The 19174-nt window shown below is 49.7% G+C and overlaps 1 protein-coding gene across 3 annotated transcripts in view; it reads left to right on the top strand.

Moving 5' to 3' along the window:
* Nucleotides 1–19174, top strand: part of AHNAK (AHNAK nucleoprotein) — a 92610-nt gene that overhangs the window by 11438 nt on the left and 61998 nt on the right. For 2 of the 3 annotated variants that reach the window (XM_070783212.1, XM_070783213.1), the window contains exon 5: nt 581–19155. The exons of the other annotated variant lie outside the window; for it this stretch is intronic. In XM_070783212.1, the coding sequence (XP_070639313.1) occupies nt 581–18310 (17730 nt within the window). In that variant the 3' untranslated portion in view covers nt 18311–19155. Of the gene's footprint in view, nt 1–580; nt 19156–19174 lie in introns of those variants that run through there. 3 annotated transcript variants of the gene reach the window in all.

The following is a 19174-nucleotide window of genomic DNA, read 5'->3' as shown; positions in this document are numbered from 1 at the left end:
GGACTCGTCTGTGAGTCAGAGGCTGGGCAGCGAAGTGCCTGAGGGACGTTTCTCTGCTCCTTCCGATGGCTTGTTTATTTAACAAATAATGAGTCCCTCAAAGTGGAAGTGTTGAGCCCAGCACAACCGGGCTCCACCGATGCTGTCCGAAGGGTCCCTGAGAGGACTCCCCTCTGGATTAAACGAACAAGGCCAGGCAGTTGAGAGCTGAGAACTGAACTAAGTCAGCACAGAGCTGGTCGCCGGGAGGCGTCTGAGAAACTTGATGGGCTGACTTGAATCTAGGATTGGTTGTGAATCCTTCTCCCAGGCCCCAGTGTCTAGGAGTCTACTGTCCCCAGTCTTCCCCATGGCTTTTGCTTGCCAGAGTTTCCCCAAATAATTTGTTTTCTTCCTGTGATGTGGCTGTCAGCCCCTCTCTTTAGCCCCTCATGCTGGGTCCCAGAAGGCTCCATGGCCCTCCCTAACAGTCCCGGCTTCTTTGGGGAGCAGGTGACCGTACTGTCGGCTGGGCTGTGGCCGGGCGTCTGTCACTCACGCAGACTCTGCTGCAACCTGTACGGGGCGTGTGTTTCTGCAGAGCGGGGATGACGAGGAGTACCAGCGCATCTACACCACGAAGATCAAGCCTCGGCTGAAGTCAGAGGATGGAGTGGAAGGGGACGCTGGGGAGACCCAGAGCCGCACCATCACGGTGACCAGGAGGGTCACAGCCTACACTGTGGATGTGACAAGCCGTGAAGGCGCCAAGGACATTGACATCAGCAGCCCAGAGTTCAAGATCAAGATCCCACGGCACGAATTGACCGAAATCTCCACTGTGGATGTGGAGACCCAGCCTGGGAAGACAGTGATCAGACTGCCCTCGGGCTCAGGGGCTGGGTCTCCCACCACAGCCTCCACCGTGGACATCCGAGCAGGGTCCATTTCCACTGCAGGCCCAGAGTTGCCAGGGGCTGGCCACTCGAAGGTCCAGGTTACCGTGCCTGGGGTAAAGGTGGGAAGCCCGGGTGTCAGTGTCAATGCCAAGGGCTTGGACTTGGGTAGCAAAGGAGGGATCCAAGTCCCAGGGGTGGACGTTTCATCCTTTCTTGGGGGCATGGCCGTAGAGGGGCAGGGCCCATCTCTTGACGGGAAAATTAAATTTCCCACCATGAAGGTGCCAAAATTTGGTGTCTCAGTAGGGCCTGAGGGCCAGGCCCCCGAGGCAGGGTTGAGCGTTTCCCCCCCTGAACTCTCCGTGGGGCACAAAGGTGGCAAACCAGGCTTGACCGTTGCTGGAAGCATCCAGACCCCTCAGCCCGAAGTCAGTGCTCCCTCTGCCAATACTGAGGGGCTTGAGGGGAAGTTGAAGGGCCCCCAGATCACTGGGCCATCCGTTGAGGGTGCTCTAGGCCTGAAAGGTGCCAAGCCACAGGGGAGTTTAGGGGTGGACATCTCTGTGCCCCAAACTGAGGGCAGCATCTCTGGCTCCAGGGTGGAAGTTCAAGCTCCTGACATTGACATTCATGGGCCTGGGGGCAAAGTGAATGTGCCCAAGGTGAAGGCCCCCCAGTTCTCTGTATCCGGTTCTAAGGGAGACAGGCCTGGCATTGATGTGACACTGCCCACAGGTGAAGTGACGCTTCCTGGGGTCTCTGGGAATGTCGACCTGCCTGAGGTTGCTTCTGGGGATCTGGAAGGGAAGTTGAAGGGTCCTAAAATCAAGGCTCCTGAAGTGACTATTCAGAAACCTAAAATCTCCATGCAGGATGTGGATCTGAGCCTTGGGTCCTCTAAACTGAAAGGAGACATTAAGGTTTCTGCTCCTGGGGTGAAAGGTGACGTTAAAGGCCCTCAAGTGGCAGTTAAAGGTGCCAAAGTGGACATAGAGACACCCAGCCTAGAGGGAACCGTGACTGGCCCCAAACTTAGTGGTCCTTCTGGGCAAGCAGGAACCTGCAGGATCTCTATGGCAGATGTAGACTTGAACGTGGCTGCACCAAAAGTGAAAGGGGGTGTTGATGTTATGCTTCCAAAAGTAGAGGGGAAAGTCAGTGTCCCTGAAGCTGATGTCAAAGGCCCCAAAGTGGATGTGAGTGCCCCAGATGTGGAAGTTCATGGTCCGGACTGGAATCTGAAAATGCCCAAGATGAAAATGCCCAAGTTCAGCACTCCAGGAGTCAAAGGGGAAGGGCCAGATGTAGATGTGAGTCTCCCCAAAGGTGATGTCAGTATTTCAGGGCCCAAGGTCAATGTGGATGCCCCAAATGTCAATATCGGGGGCCTGGCAGCCAACCTTAAAGGCCCTGATGTTCAGCTGCCTGAAGTGAGTGTCAAGACACCAAAGCTCTCCATGCCTGATGTGGATTTTCATGTGAAAGGCCCCAAAGTAAAAGGAGAGTATGATGTAACAGCACCAAAACTTGAAGGAGAGCTGAAAGGCCCCACAGTGGACATCGATGTCCCAGATGTGGATGTCCAGGGCCCAGACTGGCACCTGAAGATGCCCAAGATGAAAATGCCCAAGTTCACTGTTCCAGGGTTCAAAGCAGAGGGCCCTGAAGTCAATGTAAACCTGCCTAAGCCTGATGTGGACATTTCTGGGCCCAAGGTAGATGTCAGTGCTCCAGATATGAGTATTGAGGGACCAGAGGGGAAACTGAAAGGACCCAAGTTTAAGATGCCTGAGATGAATATCAAAGCACCAAAGATTTCCATACCAGATGTGGACTTACACTTAAAAGGCCCTAGTGTAAAAGGAGAATATGATGTCACAGTGCCAAAGGTTGAAGGTGAGATTAAGGTTCCTGATGTTGAACTTAAGAGTGCCAAAGTGGACATTGATGCTCCAGATGTGGATGTTCATGGCCCAGACTGGCACCTGAAGATGCCCAAGATGAAAATGCCCAAGTTCAGCATGCCTGGCTTCAAAGGAGAGGGCCCAGAAGTGGATGTGAACCTGCCCAAGACTGACATTGATATTGCTGAACCCAAGCTGGATGTTGAAGGTCCAGATGTGAATATTGAAGGACCTGAAGGAAAGCTAAAGGGTCACAAGTTTAGGATGCCAGAGATGAATATCAAGGCCCCCAAGATCTCCATGCCTGATGTAGATTTGCATGTGAAAGGTCCCAAGGTAAAGGGAGAATATGATGTTACAGTGCCAAAGCTGGAAGGGGACCTGAAGGGGCCCAAAGTAGACCTCAGTGCACCAGATGTTGAAGTTCACGGTCCCGACTGGAACCTGAAGATGCCAAAGATGAAGATGCCCAAATTCACCATGCCCAGCCTTAAAGGAGAGGGCCCAGAATTGGATATGAATCTGCCCAAGGTGGATCTTGACATCTCTGCACCAAAGGTAGATATCAATGCTCCAGATCTGAGCCTTGAAGGGCCAGAAGGAAAGTTGAAAGGCCCCAAGTTTAAGATGCCTGAGATGCACTTCAGAGCTCCTAAGATGACCCTGCCAGATGTTGACATGGATCTTAAAGGACCAAAAATGAAAGGCAGTCTTGATGTGTCTGCACCAAAAATAGAAGGTGAGATGAAAGCTCCAGAGGTGGACATCAAAGGCCCCAAATTAGATGTTAAAGCACCAGATGTGGAAGTTCAGGGTGCAGACTGGAGTCTGAAGATGCCCAAGATGAAAATGCCTAAATTCAGCATGCCCAGCTTCAAAGGCCAGGGCCCAGATGTGGACGTGAACCTGCCCAAGGCTGACATTGACGTCTCTGGGCCAAAGGTGGACATTGAAGCCCCAGATGTGAGCCTTGAGGGGCCTGAAGGAAAGCTCAAGGGTCCTAAGTTTAAGATGCCTGAGATGCACTTCAAGGGCCCCAAGATCTCCATGCCTGATGTGGACTTAAATTTGAAAGGCCCCAAAGTCAAAGGGGATGTGGATGTGTCTGTGCCCAAGATAGAAGGTGAAATGAAAGTGCCAGATGTGGACATCAAAGGCCCCAAAGTGGACGTTGATGTCCCAGATGTGGATGTCAAGGGCCCTGACTGGCACCTGAAGATGCCCAAGGTGAAAATGCCCAAGTTCAGCATGCCTGGCTTCAAAGGAGAGGGCCCTGAGGTGGATGTGAATCTGCCTAAAGCTGATATTGACATCTCTGGACCCAAGGTGGACATTGAAGCCCCAGATGTGAGCCTTGAGGGGCCTGAAGGAAAGCTCAAGGGTCCCAAGTTCAAGATGCCTGAGATGCACTTCAAGGGCCCCAAGATCTCCATGCCTGATGTGGACTTAAACTTGAAAGGCCCCAAAGTCAAAGGAGATGTGGATGTGTCTGTGCCCAAGATAGAAGGTGAAATGAAAGTGCCAGATGTGGACATCAAAGGCCCCAAAGTGGACGTTGATGTCCCAGATGTGGATGTCAAGGGCCCTGACTGGCACCTGAAGATGCCCAAGATGAAAATGCCCAAGTTCAGCATGCCTGGCTTCAAAGGAGAGGGCCCTGAGGTGGATGTGAATCTGCCTAAAGCTGATATTGACATCTCTGGACCCAAGGTGGACATTGAAGCCCCAGATGTGAGCCTTGAGGGGCCAGAAGGAAAGCTCAAGGGTCCTAAGTTTAAGATGCCTGAGATGCACTTCAAGGGCCCCAAGATCTCCATGCCTGATGTGGACTTAAACTTGAAAGGCCCCAAAGTCAAAGGGGATGTGGATGTGTCTGTGCCCAAGATAGAAGGTGAAATGAAAGTGCCAGATGTGGACATCAAAGGCCCCAAAGTGGACGTTGATGTCCCAGATGTGGATGTCAAGGGCCCTGACTGGCACCTGAAGATGCCCAAGATGAAAATGCCCAAGTTCAGCATGCCTGGCTTCAAAGGAGAGGGCCCTGAGGTGGATGTGAATCTGCCTAAAGCTGATATTGACATCTCTGGACCCAAGGTGGATATTGAAGCCCCAGATGTGAGCCTTGAGGGTCCAGAAGGAAAGCTCAAAGGTCCCAAGTTCAAGATGCCTGAGATGCACTTCAAGGGCCCCAAGATCTCCATGCCTGATGTGGACTTAAACTTGAAGGGCCCTAAAGTCAAAGGAGATGTGGATGTGTCTGTGCCCAAGATAGAAGGTGAAATGAAAGTGCCAGATGTGGACATCAAAGGCCCCAAAGTGGACATCGATGTCCCTGATGTGGACGTTCAAGGCCCTGACTGGCACCTGAAGATGCCCAAGATGAAAATGCCTAAATTTAGCGTGCCTGGTTTCAAAGGAGAGGGCCCTGAGGTGGATGTGAATCTGCCTAAAGCTGATATTGACATCTCTGGACCCAAGGTGGACATTGAAGCCCCAGATGTGAGTCTCGAGGGGCCAGAAGGAAAGCTCAAGGGTCCTAAGTTTAAGATGCCTGAGATGCACTTCAAAACTCCAAAGATCTCCATGCCTGACATTGATTTAAACCTCAAGGGCCCCACGGTGAAAGGGGATGTGGATGTTTCGCTGCCCAAAGTTGAAGGGGATCTGAAAGGGCCAGATGTGGACATCAAAGGCCCCAAAGTGGATGTTGATATCCCAGACGTAGATGTTCAAGGCCCAGACTGGCACCTGAAGATGCCCAAGATAAAAATGCCCAAATTCAGCATGCCTGGCTTCAAAGGAGAGGGCCCAGAAGTGGATGTGAATCTGCCCAAGGCTGACATAGACGTCTCAGGACCGAAGGTAGATGTTGAAGTTCCAGATGTGAACATTGAAGGTCCCGATGCAAAAGTAAAAGGTCCTAAATTTAAATTGCCAGAAATGAATATAAAGCCTCAGAAGATATCCATGCCAGATGTCAGTTTGCATTTGAAAGGCCCTAAAATGAAAGGAGATTATGACGTTACAGTTCCAAAAGTAGAAGGAGAGATTAAAGCCCCTGATGTTGACATCAAAGGTCCAAAAGTGGACATTAATGCACCAGATGCAGGAGTTCATGGTCCAGACTGGCACCTGAAGATGCCCAAGGTGAAAATGCCCAAGTTTAGCATGCCTGGCTTCAAAGGAGAGGGCCCAGAAGTGGATGTGAACTTGCCCAAGGCTGACATTGACATCTCAGGACCCAAGGTGGACATTGATGCCCCAGATGTAAATATTGAAGGTCCAGAGGGGAAACTAAAGGGTCCCAAATTCAAGATGCCAAGCATGCATATACAGACGCACAAAATCTCTATGCCTGATGTTGGACTTAATCTGAAATCCCCTAAACTTAAAACTGATGTAGATGTTTCTCTTCCTAAAGTGGAAGGAGACTTGAAAGGTCCTGGAATTGATGTGAAAGCCCCCAAAATGGATGTGGATGTTGGTGATATAGATATTGAATGTCCAGAAGGAAAGCTTAAGGGGCCCAAGTTTAAGATGCCCGAGATGCACTTCAAGGCTCCCAAGATCTCCATGCCTGATGTGGACTTAAACTTGAAAGGCCCCAAAGTCAAAGGAGATGTGGATGTGTCTGTGCCCAAGATAGAAGGTGAAATGAAAGTGCCAGATGTGGACATCAAAGGCCCCAAAGTGGACGTTGATGTCCCAGATGTCGATATCAAAGGCCCTGACTGGCACCTGAAGATGCCCAAGGTGAAAATGCCCAAGTTCAGCATGCCTGGCTTCAAAGGAGAGGGCCCTGAGGTGGATGTGAACCTGCCTAAAGCTGATATTGACATCTCTGGACCCAAGGTGGACGTTGAAGCCCCAGATGTGAGTCTTGAGGGGCCAGAAGGAAAATTGAAAGGCTCTAAATTTAAGATGCCTAAGTTGAATATCAAAGCTCCCAAGATCTCCATGCCAGATGTGGACTTGAATTTGAAGGGACCAAAACTGAAAGGAGAGATAGATGTTTCTGTGCCAGAACTAGAAGGTGATCTCAAAGGTCCTCAAGTTGACATCAAAGGTCCCAGTGTAGATGTGGAGGTGCCTGATGTTGATCTGGAGTGTCCTGATGCAAAGTTGAAAGGCCCTAAATTTAAGATGCCTGAGATGCACTTCAAGGCCCCCAAGATCTCCATGCCTGATGTGGACTTACACTTGAAAGGCCCCAAAGTCAAAGGTGATGTGGATGTTTCTGTGCCAAAATTGGAGGGAGATTTGAAAGGCCCCAGTGTGGATGTGGAGGTGCCTGATGTTGATCTGGAGTGTCCTGATGCAAAGTTGAAAGGCCCTAAATTTAAGATGCCTGAGATGCACTTCAAGGCCCCCAAGATCTCCATGCCTGATGTGGACTTACACTTGAAAGGCCCCAAAGTCAAAGGTGATGTGGATGTTTCTGTGCCAAAATTGGAGGGAGATTTGAAAGGCCCCAGTGTGGATGTGGAGGTGCCTGATGTTGATCTGGAGTGTCCTGATGCAAAGTTGAAAGGCCCTAAGTTTAAGATGCCTGAGATGCACTTCAAGGCCCCCAAGATCTCCATGCCTGATGTGGACTTAAACTTGAAGGGCCCCAAAGTCAAAGGGGATGTGGATGTGTCTGTGCCCAAGATAGAAGGTGAAATGAAAGTGCCAGATGTGGACATCAAAGGCCCGAAAGTGGACATTGATGTTCCAGACGTGGATGTCCAGGGCCCAGACTGGCACCTGAAGATGCCCAAGATGAAAATGCCTAAATTCAGCATGCCCAGCTTCAAAGGCCAGGGTCCAGATGTGGACGTGAACCTGCCCAAGGCTGACATTGATGTCTCTGGGCCAAAGGTGGACATTGAAGCCCCAGATGTGAGCCTTGAGGGTCCAGAAGGAAAGCTCAAGGGTCCTAAGTTTAAGATGCCTGAGATGCACTTCAAGGGCCCCAAGATCTCCATGCCTGATGTGGACTTAAACTTGAAAGGCCCCAAAGTCAAAGGAGATGTGGATGTGTCTGTGCCCAAGATAGAAGGTGAAATGAAAGTGCCAGATGTGGACATCAAAGGCCCCAAAGTGGACGTTGATGTCCCAGATGTGGATGTCAAGGGCCCTGACTGGCACCTGAAGATGCCCAAGATGAAAATGCCCAAGTTCAGCATGCCTGGCTTCAAAGGAGAGGGCCCTGAGGTGGATGTGAATCTGCCTAAAGCTGATATTGACATCTCTGGACCCAAGGTGGACATTGAAGCCCCAGATGTGAGCCTTGAGGGGCCTGAAGGAAAGCTCAAGGGTCCCAAGTTCAAGATGCCTGAGATGCACTTCAAGGGCCCCAAGATCTCCATGCCTGATGTGGACTTAAACTTGAAAGGCCCCAAAGTCAAAGGAGATGTGGATGTGTCGGTACCCAAGATAGAAGGTGAAATGAAAGTGCCAGATGTGGACATCAAAGGCCCCAAAGTGGACGTTGATGTCCCAGATGTGGATGTCAAGGGCCCTGACTGGCACCTGAAGATGCCCAAGATGAAAATGCCCAAGTTCAGCATGCCTGGCTTCAAAGGAGAGGGCCCTGAGGTGGATGTGAGTCTGCCTAAAGCTGATATTGACATCTCTGGACCCAAGGTGGACATTGAAGCCCCAGATGTGAGCCTTGAGGGTCCAGAAGGAAAGCTCAAGGGTCCTAAGTTTAAGATGCCTGAGATGCACTTCAAGGGCCCCAAGATCTCCATGCCTGATGTGGACTTAAACTTGAAAGGCCCCAAAGTCAAAGGAGATGTGGATGTGTCTGTGCCCAAGATAGAAGGTGAAATGAAAGTGCCAGATGTGGACATCAAAGGCCCCAAAGTGGACATCGATGTCCCTGATGTGGACGTTCAAGGCCCAGACTGGCACCTGAAGATGCCCAAGATGAAAATGCCCAAGTTCAGCATGCCTGGCTTCAAAGGAGAGGGCCCTGAGGTAGATGTGAACTTGCCCAGGGCTGACATTGACATCTCTGGCCCCAAGATGGACATTAAAGGCCCAGATGTTAACCTTGAAGGACCAGAAGGAAAGTTGAAAGGTCCCAAGTTCAAGATGCCAGAGATGAACATCAAAGCCCCCAAGATCTCCATGCCTGACTTTGATTTACACCTGAAAGGCCCCAAGGTGAAAGGAGATGTGGATGTTTCTCTGCCTAAGGTGGAAGGTGACCTAGAGGCCCCTGAAGTTGACATCAAAGGCCCCAAAGTGGATGTTGCTGTCCCAGATGTGGACGTTCATGGCCCAGACTGGCACCTGAAGATGCCCAAGATGAAAATGCCCAAGTTCAGCATGCCTGGCTTCAAAGCAGAGGGCCCAGACATGGACGTGAACTTGCCCAAGGCCGACATTGATGTCTCGGGACCCAAAGTGGACATTGAAGGCCCTGATGTTCATCTTGAAGGACCAGAAGGAAAGTGGAAAAGCCCAAAGTTTAAAATGCCGGAAATGCATTTTAAAACTCCAAAGATATCCATGCCAGATATTGATCTTAATCTGACAGGTCCAAAGATAAAAGGTGATGTGGATGTCACGTGCCCCAAGGTAGAGGGAGATTTTAAAGGACCTGAAATTGACCTCAAAGGTCCCAAAGTAGACATTGATGTCCCAGATGTGGACGTTCAAGGCCCTGACTGGCACCTGAAGATGCCCAAGATGAAAATGCCCAAGTTCAGCATGCCTGGCTTCAAAGGAGAGGGCCCGGAAGTGGATGTGAACCTGCCCAAGGCTGACATTGATGTGTCAGCACCCAAGGTGGACATTGAAGGCCCTGATGTTAACCTTGAAGGACCAGAAGGAAAGTTGAAAGGTCCTAAGTTCAAGATGCCAGAGATGAACATCAAAGCCCCCAAGATCTCCATGCCTGACTTTGATTTACACCTGAAAGGCCCCAAGGTGAAAGGAGATGTGGATGTTTCTCTGCCTAAGGTGGAAGGTGACCTAGAGGCCCCTGAAGTTGACATCAAAGGCCCCAAAGTGGATGTTGCTGTCCCAGATGTGGACGTTCATGGTCCAGACTGGCACCTGAAGATGCCCAAGATGAAAATGCCCAAGTTCAGCATGCCTGGCTTCAAAGGAGAGGGCCCAGAAGTGGATGTGAACCTGCCTAAAGCTGACATTGACATCTCAGGACCCAAAGTGGACATTGAAGGCCCTGATGTGAGCCTTGAAGGTCCTGAAGGGAAGCTCAAGGGTCCTAAGTTCAAGATGCCAGAGATGAACATCAAAGCCCCCAAGATCTCCATGCCTGACATTGATCTTAACCTGAAGGGCCCCAAAGTGAAGGGAGATGTTGATGTGTCTTTACCAAAAGTGGAAGGTGAGATGAAAGTTCCTGAAGTGGATATTAAAGCCCCCAAGGTGGACATTGATGTCCCAGATGTGGATGTTCATGGCCCAGACTGGCACCTAAAGATGCCCAAGATAAAAATGCCCAAGATCAGCATGCCTGGCTTCAAAGGAGAGGTCCCAGAAGTGGATGTGAACCTGCCCAAGGCTGATATAGACGTCTCCGGACCCAAGGTGGACATTGATGTTCCAGATGTGAACATTGAAGGTCCAGATGCGAAACTGAAGGGTCCCAAGTTCAAGATGCCAGAGATGAACATCAAAGCTCCTAAGATCTCCATGCCAGATCTGGACCTTAATCTTAAAGGCCCTAAAGTGAAAGGAGAGGTGGATGTTTCACTTCCAAATGTAGAAGGTGATTTGAAAGGGCCTTCTCTTGACATCAAAGGGCCAAAGATGGATGTAGATGCACCTGATATTGACATTCATGGCCCAGAAGGCAAATTAAAAGGTCCAAAGCTGAAGATGCCTGACATGCATGTAAACATGCCCAAGATCTCCATGCCAGAAATTGACCTGAATTTGAAGGGCTCAAAACTTAAGGGAGATGTTGATGTTTCTGGGCCCAAATTGGAAGGTGATATTAAAGCTCCCAAGTTGGATATAAAGGGCCCAGAAGTGGACATTTCTGGTCCTAAGCTGAATATTGAAGGAAAGTCAAAGAAATCACGTTTTAAGCTTCCTAAATTTAATTTTTCGGGCTCCAAAGTTCAGACACCTGAGGTAGATGTCAAGGTCAAAAAGCCAGATCTTGACGTAACAGGTCCAAAAGTTGACATTAATGCTCCTGATGTTGAGGTCCAAGGAAAAGTAAAAGGACCCAAGTTCAAAATGCCTTTCCTAAGTATTTCATCTCCTAAAGTGTCAATGCCTGATGTGGAGTTAAATCTGAAAGGTCCTAAAGTCAAAGGAGACTTAGATGTTGCAGGTCCTAATTTAGAAGGTGATCTTAAAGGACCCAAAGTGGATATTAAGGCACCAGAAATTCATCTGGATGCACCTGATGTGGATGTTCATGGTCCAGACTGGAATTTAAAAATGCCCAAGATGAAAATGCCCAAGTTCAGTGTGCCTGGGTTAAAAGCAGAAGGACCAGATATGGCTGTGGATCTGCCGAAAGGAGATATCAACATAGAGGGTCCCAAAATGGACATTGAGGGCCCAGAAGTCAAAGTGGAAGGTCTAGACGGAGGCTTAAAAGGCCCCAAATTCAAGATGCCTGACATAAATATCAAAGCTCCCAAGATCTCCATGCCTGACATTGATTTAAACTTGAAGGGCCCCACGGTGAAAGGTGACGTGGATATCTCTCTGCCCAAAGTTGAAGGTGACCTCAAGGGCCCTGACATTGACATCAAAGGCCCGAAAGTGGACATTGATGTCCCAGATGTGGACGTTCATGGCCCAGACTGGCACCTGAAGATGCCCAAGGTGAAAATGCCCAAGTTCAGCATGCCTGGCTTCAAAGGAGAGGGCCCAGAAGTGGATGTGAATCTGCCCAAGGCTGACATAGACGTCTCCGGACCCAAGGTGGACATTGATGTTCCAGATATGAACATTGAAGGTCCAGATGCAAAACTGAAGGGCCCCAAGTTCAAGATGCCAGAGATGAACATCAAAGCTCCCAAGATCTCCATGCCTGACATTGACTTAAATCTGAAAGGACCCAAAGTAAAGGGAGATGTGGACATTTCTCTGCCTAAGGTGGAAGGTGACCTCAAGGGCCCTGAAGTTGACATCAAGGGCCCCAAAGTGGACATTGATGTTCCAGATGTGAACATTGAAGGTCCAGATGCAAAACTGAAGGGTCCCAAATTCAAGATGCCAGAGATGAACATCAAAGCTCCCAAGATCTCCATGCCTGACCTTGACTTTAATCTGAAGGGTCCCAAACTGAAGGGTGATGTGGATGTATCTTTGCCAAAAGTAGAAGGTGACCTCAAGGGTCCCGAGGTGGACATCAAGGGCCCAAAAGTAGATGTTGAAACTCCTGATATTAACATTGAAGGTTCAGAGGGGAAATTGAAGGGGCCCAAATTTAAGATGCCAGAGATGCACCTAAAGGCTCCCAAGATCTCCATGCCTGACATTGACTTAAACCTGAAAGGACCCAAAGTGAAGGGGGATGTGGATATTTCTCTGCCTAAGGTGGAAGGTGACCTCAAGGGCCCTGAAGTTGACATCAAAGGTCCCAAAGTGGACATTGATGCTCCAGATGTGGACGTTCAAGGCCCAGACTGGCATCTGAAGATGCCCAAGATAAAAATGCCCAAGATCAGCATGCCTGGTTTCAAAGGAGAGGGCCCGGAAGTGGATGTGAACCTGCCCAAGGCTGACATTGATGTGTCAGCACCCAAAGTGGACATCGAAGGCCCTGATGTGAGCCTTGAAGGACCAGAAGGAAAGTTGAAAGGTCCTAAGTTCAAGATGCCAGAGATGAACATCAAAGCCCCCAAGATCTCCATGCCTGACTTTGATTTACACCTGAAAGGCCCCAAGGTGAAAGGAGATGTGGATGTTTCTCTGCCTAAGGTGGAAGGTGACCTAAAGGCCCCTGAAGTTGACATCAAAGGCCCCAAAGTGGACATTGATGCTCCAGATGTGAATGTTCATGGTCCAGACTGGCACCTGAAGATGCCCAAGATAAAAATGCCCAAGATTAGCATGCCTGGCTTCAAAGGAGAGGGCCCAGAAGTGGATGTGAACCTGCCTAAAGCTGACATTGACATATCAGGTCCCAAGGTGGACATAGACACTCCCGACATTGATATTCATGGTCCAGAAGGAAAACTGAAGGGTCCCAAGTTTAAAATGCCTGACCTGCACCTCAAGGCACCCAAGATCTCCATGCCTGAAGTTGACCTGAATCTGAAGGGCCCCAAGGTAAAGGGTGATGTGGACGTATCTCTGCCCAAAGTGGAAGGTGACCTCAAGGGCCCTGACGTTGACATCAAAGGCCCGAAAGTGGACATTGATGTCCCAGATGTGGACGTTCATGGCCCAGACTGGCACCTGAAGATGCCCAAGGTGAAAATGCCCAAGTTCAGCATGCCTGGCTTCAAAGGAGAGGGCCCAGAAGTGGACGTGAATCTGCCCAAGGCCGACATAGACATCTCCGGACCCAAGGTGGACATTGATGTTCCAGATGTGAACATTGAAGGTCCAGATGCAAAACTGAAGGGCCCCAAGTTCAAGATGCCAGAGATGAACATCAAAGCTCCCAAGATCTCCATGCCTGACATTGACTTAAATCTGAAAGGACCCAAAGTAAAGGGAGATGTGGATATTTCTCTGCCTAAGGTGGAAGGTGACCTCAAGGGCCCTGACGTTGACATCAAAGGCCCGAAAGTGGACATTGATGTCCCAGATGTGGATGTTCATGGCCCAGACTGGCACCTGAAGATGCCCAAGATGAAAATGCCCAAGTTCAGCATGCCTGGCTTCAAAGGAGAGGGCCCAGAAGTGGATGTGAACCTGCCCAAAGCCGACATAGACGTCTCAGGACCCAAGGTGGACATTGATGTTCCAGATGTGAACATTGAAGGTCCAGATGCAAAACTGAAGGGCCCCAAGTTCAAAATGCCAGAGATGAACATCAAAGCTCCCAAGATCTCCATGCCTGACCTTGACTTCAACCTGAAGGGTCCCAAAATGAAGGGTGATGTTGATATATCTCTGCCCAAAGTTGAGGGTGATCTCAAGGCTCCTGAGGTGGACATCAAAGGCCCCAAACTGGATATTGACGCTCCTGATATTAGTATTGAAGGCCCAGAAGGAAAACTGAAGGGGCCTAAATTTAAGATGCCAGAGATGAACATTAAAGCCCCGAAGATCTCCATGCCTGACTTTGACTTAAATCTGAAAGGGCCAAATGTAAAGGGTGGTGTGGACCTTTCACTGCCTAAGGTAGAAGGCGATCTGAAAGGGCCAGAGGTGGACATTGAAGGTCCTGAAGGGAAGCTCAAAGGACCCAAATTTAAGATGCCTGATGTCCACTTCAAAACCCCACAAATCTCCATGAGTGACATTGATTTGAACTTGAAAGGACCTAAGATAAAAGGAGATTTGGATACTTCCATCCCTAAATTGGAAGGCGATCTGAAAGGCCCAAAAGTAGATGTTAAAGGCCCTGCGCTGGACATAGATACTCCTGACATTGACATTCATGGTCCAGAAGGAAAACTGAAGGGTCCCAAGTTTAAAATGCCTGACCTGCACCTCAAGGCACCCAAGATCTCCATGCCTGAAGTTGACCTGAATCTGAAGGGCCCCAAGGTAAAGGGTGATGTGGACGTATCTCTGCCCAAAGTTGAAGGTGACCTCAAGGGCCCTGACATTGACATCAAAGGCCCGAAAGTGGACATTGATGTCCCAGATGTGGACGTTCATGGCCCAGACTGGCACCTGAAGATGCCCAAGGTGAAAATGCCCAAGTTCAGCATGCCTGGCTTCAAAGGAGAGGGCCCAGAAGTGGACGTGAATCTGCCCAAGGCCGACATAGACATCTCCGGACCCAAGGTGGACATTGATGTTCCAGATGTGAACATTGAAGGTCCAGATGCAAAACTGAAGGGCCCCAAGTTCAAGATGCCAGAGATGAACATCAAAGCTCCCAAGATCTCCATGCCTGACATTGACTTAAATCTGAAAGGACCCAAAGTAAAGGGAGATGTGGACATTTCTCTGCCTAAGGTGGAAGGTGACCTCAAGGGCCCTGAAGTTGACATCAAGGGCCCCAAAGTGGACATTGATGTCCCAGACGTGGATGTTCATGGCCCAGACTGGCACCTGAAGATGCCCAAGGTGAAAATGCCCAAGTTCAGCATGCCTGGCTTCAAAGGAGAGGGCCCAGAAGTGGATGTGAACCTGCCCAAAGCCGACATAGACATCTCAGGACCCAAGGTGGACATTGATGTTCCAGATGTGAACATTGAAGGTCCAGATGCAAAACTGAAAGGCCCCAAGTTCAAAATGCCAGAGATAAATATCAAAGCTCCCAAGATTTCCATGCCTGATGTTGACCTGGATTTAAAAGGCTCCTTAGGCAAGGGTGATTTTGATGTATCTGTTCCTAAGATTGAAGGCACTTTCAAAGGCCCAGAAGTAGACCTTAAAGGTCCAAGTCTAGATGTTGAAGGCCCTGATGCCAAACTCAGTGGCCCACGTTTGAAGATGCCATCACTGGATATTTCTGCTCCTAAAGTAACTGCTCCTGACATTGATTTGCATCTCAAGACACCCAAAATTGGAATTTCTGGTCCCAAATTAGAAGGTGGTGAACTGGACCTCAAGGGACCCAAAGTTGATTTAGAAGCTCCAAGCTTAGATGTACACGTGGAGAGCCCAGATGTTAACATTGAAGGGCCAGATGTAAAAATTCCCAAATTTAAGAAACCCAAGTTTGGGTTTGGGGCAAAAAGCCCCAAAGCTGACTTCAAGTCACCTATACTTGATGTGACAGTTCCTGAGGCAGAGCTGAACGTTGAGGCTCCTGACATTAGTGTTGGTGGCAAGGGCAAGAAAAGTAAGTTTAAAATGCCAAAAATTCACATGAGTGGGCCTAAAATGAAGGCCAAGAAGCAAGGATTTGATTTGAATGCTCCTGGGGGTGAAATTGATGCCAGTCTCAAGTCTCCCGACATAGATGTCAATGTTGCGGGGCCCGACGCCTCACTGAAAGTTGATGTGAAATCTCCCAAGACCAAGAAACCTATGTTTGGGAAAATGTACTTCCCAGATGTAGAATTTGACATTAAATCTTCTAAATTTAAAGCTGAGGCATCTCTCCCTAGCCCCAAAATAGGGGGTGAAATCCAGGCGCCTGATCTGGATATTTCTTCACCAGGGATTAATGTGGAAGGTCCTGACATCAAGCTGAAGGCTCCCAAGATCAAGGCACCAGGTGTCGATGTCTCAGGGCCAAAGATAGAGGGCGACTTGAAAGGCCCCAGGGTGCAGGCAAACCTGGATGCACCTGACGTCAACATTGAAGGCCCAGATGCTAAAGTCAAAGCACCATCATTCGGCATTTCTGCCCCTCAAGTATCCATCCCTGATGTGAATGTTAGCTTGAAAGGACCAAAGATAAAGGGTGATGTCCCCAGTGTGGGACTGGAAGGACCAGATGTAGATCTGCAAGGTCCGGAATCGAAAATTAAGTTCCCTAAGTTTTCGATGCCCAAAATCGGCATCCCTGGTGTGAAAGTGGACGGTGGGGGAGCTGAGGTCCAGCTACCTTCTCTTGAAGGAGGCTTGAACGCACCAGACGTCAAGCTTGAAGGGCCTGATGTGTCTCTCAAGGGGCCAAAAGTAGACTTGCCATCAGTGAACCTCTCTACGCCAAAAATCTCTGGACCTGACCTTGACCTGAACTTGAAAGGACCAAGTTTGAAGGGAGATATGGATGTATCTGTTCCCAGCATGAGGGTGCATGCCCCTGGGTTTGACCTCAGAGGTGCCGGTGGAAAGGTGAAGGTAGAAGGTGATGGAGTGAAGGTGCCTGGAATCGATGCCACAGCAGCGCTTGACATTGGTGTGCCAGATGTGACCCTGAAAGGACCAAGCCTGCAGGGCGACCTGGCCGTCTCTGGTGACATCAAGTGTCCCTCGGTATCAGTAGGTGCTCCTGATCTAAGCTTGGAGGCACCTGAGGGTGGTATTAAACTTCCCAAGATGAAGCTGCCCCAGTTTGGCATCTCCGCTCCAGGGTCTGATGTGGACATCAACGTCAAGGGGCCTCAGGTGACTGGAGAACTCAAGGGGCCTGGCATGGACGTGAACCTCGGAGGCCTGAACCTGAAAGGGCCTCAGATCTCTGGCCCTCAGATCTCAGTGCCGGATGTGGACTTGAGCTTGGAAGGACCAAAAGTAAAAGGCAGCCTCGGGGCCGGTGGTGAGATGAAAGGCCCCACGGTCGGTCTTCCGGGCATCAGTGTTCAAGGCCTGGAAGGAAGCCTCCAAGTGCCCGGGATGAAGTCATCTGGATGTGATGTGGCGCTGCCAGGTGTGAATGTGAAACTCCCAACCGGGCAGATTTCTGGTCCTGAAATCAAAGGTGACCTGAAAGGTTCAGGGATAGGTTTCCGTGGAGCTGCGCCTGACATTGACGTGAAAGGGCCTTCATTGAATGTGGCATCTCCTGAGTCAGATTTCGGTGTCAGCTTGAAGGGCCCGAAAATCAAAGGAGGCATGGATGTTTCAGGGGGTGTCAGTGCCCCAGATATCAGCCTAGGTGAAGGGCACGTGAACGTCAAAGGTTCCGGTGGGGAGTGGAAAGGACCCCAGGTCTCCTCTGCTCTCAACCTGGATGCACCTGCGTTTGCTGGAGGACTTCATTTCTCAGGACCAAAGGTAGAAGGAGGTGTCAAAGGAGGCCAGGTTGGACTTCAGGGTCCTGGACTGAGCGTGTCTGGGCCTCAAGGTCACTTGGAAAGTGGATCTGGAAAAGTAACATTCCCCAAGATGAAGATCCCCAAGTTCACCTTCTCTGGCCGGGAGCTGGTGGGCAGAGAAGTCGGGGTGGATATTAACTTCCCTAAAGTGGAGGCCAGTGTCCAGTCTGGTGCTGGAGAGGGCGAGTGGGAAGAATCTGATGTAAAACTTAAAAAGTCCAAAATCAAGATGCCCAAGTTCACCTTCTCCAAACCTAAAGGGAAAGCTGGCGTGGCCGGCTCACCAGAAGCATCCGTTTCGGGCTCCAAAGGTGACCTGAAGAGCTCCAAGGCCAGTCTGGGTTCCCTGGAAGGCGAGGCCGAGGTCGACACATCTTCACCCAAAGGCAAATTCTCCTTATTCAAAAGCAAGAAGCCAAGCCACCGCTCAAATTCCTTCAGTGACGAAAGGGAGCACTCTGCCCCTACCACCCCCACGGGGACTTTGGAGTTCGAGGGTGGGGAGGTGGCGCTGGAAGGCGGGAAAGTCAAAGGGAAACACGGCAAGCTGAAATTTGGTACCTTTGGTGGATTGGGGTCAAAGAGCAAAGGTCATTATGAGGTGACTGGGAGCGATGATGAGGCAGGCAAGTTACAGGGGAGTGGAGTGTCCTCATCCTCTAAGAAGTCCCGACTGTCGTCTTCTTCTAGCAACGACAGTGGGACTAAGGTTGGCATCCAGCTTCCCGAGGTGGAGCTGACAGTTTCCACAAAGAAAGAGTAGCCGGCCTCTGTGTGTGTATATATCTGTATAGAACTCCATCAGCCTTGGTTGTGTTTGTATATAAACTCCAAAGAGAAACACGCCAGCAGCCTCAGCGACAATGCAAAGATCTGGCCTCTGCCAGGGGCAAGTGCTGAAAAGCCAGCTGCCTTTAGGCTCCTCCCGGAGCTTTACAGATAGGTTCCAAGTTCTTCGTCCAGCCCATGTGCAAAATCAGCAGTATTTGCCTTCAGATTTCAGTTTTTTGTTTTGTTTTCTTTTTTGCATTGAATGCTGAGAGCTCCTGTTTACTAAGCCAGCTTTTGTGTTTATTATCTTCATTTTTACTGAACATTGTTAGTGTTGGGGTCATGGAAACCCACTTTTTTCATTGTAATGACTTTTGGGGGCTTTTGTTAGTAAGGGTGGGGTGGGGTAGAAGGCAGTAGAGGGGAGCCAGACCTTTTTCTCCTACAATTGGGTCTACTCAAGCAGCAAACACCCAAAGAGGGCTGAGAGGAGCCAGCCGGTGGGGTGTGTGGGTGTTTCTAGAACTGTGTATCATTGCTTTTTGTTTCCCCAGGGGTGGCGGTCGGTCCCAGCCTGTTCGGTGCTCACGGGGGAGAGGGGATTAGAATCTTTTTGTAAATTAGGCCACCCACTTGCTCCACACGAGGGCCTTTCATTCTGTGTGTTGTAAGAGAAATGTTTTCTTCGTGATCGCCACGTTCCTGATATTAGTTCTGATTTCCTTTAACAAATGTTATTGTGATTAAGAAAATTTCCAGCACTTTAATGGCAAATTAATTGAGAATGTAAGAAAATTGATGCTGTCAAGGGCAAATAAAGCTGTTTATTAACCCGGATATCCTGTGCCTTTGCGTT

The sequence above is a fragment of the Bos indicus genome, chromosome 29, assembly GCF_029378745.1.
Source record: "Bos indicus isolate NIAB-ARS_2022 breed Sahiwal x Tharparkar chromosome 29, NIAB-ARS_B.indTharparkar_mat_pri_1.0, whole genome shotgun sequence".
In the NCBI taxonomy this organism is placed as follows: domain Eukaryota; kingdom Metazoa; phylum Chordata; class Mammalia; order Artiodactyla; family Bovidae; genus Bos; species Bos indicus.
Note: the sequence above shows the minus strand (reverse complement) of the source record. Positions and strands in the feature narration are given on the sequence as shown.